This window comes from Microtus ochrogaster, unplaced genomic scaffold (genome assembly GCF_000317375.1).
Source record: "Microtus ochrogaster isolate Prairie Vole_2 unplaced genomic scaffold, MicOch1.0 UNK25, whole genome shotgun sequence".
Lineage (NCBI taxonomy): Eukaryota > Metazoa > Chordata > Mammalia > Rodentia > Cricetidae > Microtus > Microtus ochrogaster.
Genome location: NW_004949123.1, coordinates 1,519,690 through 1,523,378, shown reverse-complemented (window position 1 = coordinate 1,523,378; position 3,689 = coordinate 1,519,690). Strand labels below are relative to the sequence as shown.

Sequence of the window (3,689 nt, the reverse complement as noted above, 5' to 3'; positions counted from 1 at the left end):
TACGTTAGAGACAGTGAACATGTGAACTACATAGAATGTGTACGTTAGAGACAGTGAACATGTGAACTACATAGAATGTGTATGTTAGAGACAGTGAACATGTGAACTACACAGAATGCGTATGTTAGAGATAGTGAACATGTGAACTACATGGAATGTGTATGTTAATCACATGGATTACATGCTATGGAAATCTGGACATCTAAGGTAGATTGGAAATGTGTGTGAGAAGGGGAGAAGGTTTGAATTTAAAACGGGCTAATGCAGGCAATTCTCACTCAGAAAGTAACACCGGAGCCGACTTGAAGAAGCGCTCTACCTGGCAGACCTCTGAGGAAATGGAACTGCCAGGCAGATCTGTGATGAGTTAATGTGCGGCTGGCACATCTGAGGACTGACGGGGGGTGGGGAGGGGTGGGTAGCTGAGTGCCAGAGAGCAAATGAGAGAGAGAAGAGCTGGTCAGGGAGGGGACGAGGAGTCAGGGTCATCCAGGACCTCAGAGGCCACTGAAGGTATCTACAGAAGAGAAACAGCCCTTTCCTCCACCAAAATATAGACACATAAGAAAGCTTTAAGGGTCTTTGTCCTGGAAGTAATGTGTTTCCTTGCATAGCACCTTGGTAAAGGGGAGCCCTATGGCAGAACCCTGGGAGAACTTTGGCTGGCCTAGCACTATGCTCTCTACATGAAAAACAGATACAATGTTAGCTCAGGCTCATTCCTCCAGGCCTAACTCTCCAATACAGAAGACCTGTAACGTACACTTCCCTCTGTGCACCCCTCCTTCCCCCTTCTGCTGCTCTGCGATGATGCTCTACTTTCTCCACAACACACAAGGGCGGGCTTGTTGGCAGGACAAGCTCATCACTGGGGAAGGACCAGCAGGCTCCCGAGGACCTCAAATCCTGACCCGTTCCGCTGAAGGAGCCAGAACCAGGCCGAGCCTCACCTTCGGAGAGCATGCTCGTTATGTAGACTCCACGGAGGGAAGTCACGTTGGTGAAGTCAGTCTCTCCTCCCGTGGTGGTGTAGAGGTGTCGGTCTAGAGACTTGGAGTAGACGATGCCGCGGTCATCAGAGGTAAAGATCGTGCCAAATCCGGTATCTGATGTGAGAAAGCAAACAAAAACACTGGGTCTTGAAAGGAACCAGAGAAACAAAACAATAATCTTGTCATGAATGCCTGGTCCAGCACATTTGTTGATCACAGCTTCACATGCAAAGTCTTCACGTTTGTCTTTAACCCTGGCAGTCAGCTTAGATGCTGGAACCCAGGAGACGCCTTCACTGTGTGACATAATCAGAAAAGCTCTTCCCAGGTGTATTTTGCTGGCACATGCATTGTATTTAGGTTCATATTTTACACATTTCTAAATCTTTGTACTTTAGAATGCTTCTCAAACTCTTCTGTGAAGAATTTTTTAAAAAATTCTAATGTATCACAAACTGATAGTTTTATATAAAAAATTATCACTAGAAAAGTGAAATTGGAATGAGACAAAATGTCAGCCCTAACTTTCTATCATTATGTTCAAAAGACATAACGATGCTTTATCAAATGGCTGTGAGTTTCTAGGCTGGGCAAAGCGGCACATACTTAGAATCCCAGCCTCCTGAGTTAAGAGGAGGAGCATTGTGAGCTTGGAGTCACCTGGTCTACAGTGTAAGCCCCCGTCTCAACACAACATCAAAAAACCAAAGCCGGTGTCTGACTCTTCCCTGTCCTCACCTGGCCCGGACTGCTTGCACCTCAGTCCGTCCCACTGAGCAGTCTGCTCCGGGGAGCGCCGCCTTAAGGCACAGCCACCCTCACAGACCACCGGAGGCACCAGAACAAGCGCCTTTTAAAGAGGCAACACATCATCTCTGGGGTATTAATAAACCTCTTGGGGTAAGAAGAGAAGTTGACATGTACAAAAGAACGCTTCTCAGAGCAGAGTCCCAAGTTTACACCTCTGCGGATTCAAGGGTGGGCCACTAAACGCTCTTACCTCCAGGTTCATCTACATGCATGAACACCATGTCATCATTGGCTGCCAGAATGGAGTAGAACTGCTCCTGCCCCACGGAAGGAAGCTGCGCCATGCTCCACGTATCCCCTTGGTCTGTTGACACGTGGATCCTTCTCGTTGTATCCTAGAATAAATATACCAATAACTGTATTTTTAATTTTCCATCAAGGTGTCATGTTAAGAACATGAAACATTTTTTAAATAGTTGTGTTAATCCTTTCCTCGGTGGGTACAATTGCAAGAAGTCCCATGTTCCCACTCATCTCCCGGCAATGAAGTGGTCCATTCTATCTTGGCTTTCTCTGGCTCCTCTGGTCCCAGTTGCTGGCACCCATCTCCTTCAGCAGAGCTAAGGGTGTGACTAGGTTGATAACATTTGCACATGCTTGCTTGAAATTCTCAAAATGATTGCCACTTGAGTGTCTGGTCTCTTTGAGATAACCCTAGCTTTAGAGAATTAATCCAAAGAAATAGATAATTGATGGCCTAGAAGATGAAATCCATGTTGGGAGACCATAGGAGAATCAAGATGAGACAGACATGCCTCTAAGGAATTCTCTCCATAGCCATGAAGGGGACCCGTGCAGGCTAGGAGGAGGTCAAGAGTCCAGAACTCCTGGAAGGATACTGGTCAGTGAGAATTTGGATAGGGGTCTGCTAAGAAGCAACTGCCCTGGTCTCTGCTCCTGGAGACCAGCAGGTGTGGTGCAGTGGTAGATGCTGTGTCTACTTCCCATCCTGGATCCCTCTCTTAACCTCACGACTTCTGAGTCTCTCAAGGTCACCCACAATCCACTCTTCCAACCCAGTGGGTCATTCTCGGAGTTCATGCAACTCTACCACCACTTGGGTTTGCCAAGCTGACAGCTGCTGCCTCTGCAAATGCTTTCGTAACAACATGGTGTCCTGATTTCCCCGGCCTCAGCCTCCCTCCCATCCAGGCTTCTTCGCTAGATTCCTCCTCTCTTGGCAGCCTTCAGTGGAGAGGTGCTTCAAGCCCTGCTCAATCCTCCCATCTTTTCTCTACCTGCCCACTCCTCAGAAGAAAGCATCCAGTCACACGGTTTTAAGTACCATGAAATTCTGGGAGATTAGTATACACAAATGCTGACTTGTCATTTCCTCTCAGATACATAATAGGCATTTCATATCCAACACTCTGAATTCTTGGGTTTTCTCCCACAAACCTACTCCTCCTATAGCCTTTGCTACTCTGGGAAATGGTACTGTCAAATATCTAGTTGCTCAGGCTAAAGACTTGGATGTTTCCTAGGGCCTCACTTTTTTCTCTCTGACAAGGAACATCTAGGGCACCGGCTCAACCAATTGGCAATACATTTAAATACACACACAATCTCACCACATCTCCCTCACCTACTGCTAACAGTCTGCTTCCAGTTCCCTTGCCCCTCGAATACCTGACAGCCTCTCAGCTGCTTCTCTCGCTACCTCCACGCTTGCCTTCTCTCACGCACACCTATTCTGCTACAGTGGAAGCCAAATCATACTACAGTCCACCTAGAGAATAAAAGTCCTAGCCAGGCAGTGGTGGCACACGCCTTTAATCCCAGCACTCGGGAGGCAGAGGCAGGCGGGTATCTGTGAGTTCGAGGCCAGCCTGGTCTACAAGAGCTAGTTCCAGGACAGGTTCCAAAGCTACAGAGAAACCCTGTCTC

The 3,689-nt window shown here is 47.6% G+C and overlaps 1 protein-coding gene across 1 annotated transcript in view; it reads right to left on the bottom strand.

Moving 5' to 3' along the window:
- Positions 1 to 3,689, bottom strand: part of Sort1 (sortilin 1) — an 83,647-nt gene that overhangs the window by 23,849 nt on the left and 56,109 nt on the right. The window contains exons 11-12 of the mRNA XM_005367922.2: positions 1,993 to 2,137; positions 951 to 1,106 (exon numbers count right to left, since the gene is read on the bottom strand). Of these exons, the coding sequence (XP_005367979.1) occupies positions 951 to 1,106; positions 1,993 to 2,137 (301 nt within the window). The remainder of the gene's footprint in view (positions 1 to 950; positions 1,107 to 1,992; positions 2,138 to 3,689) is intronic.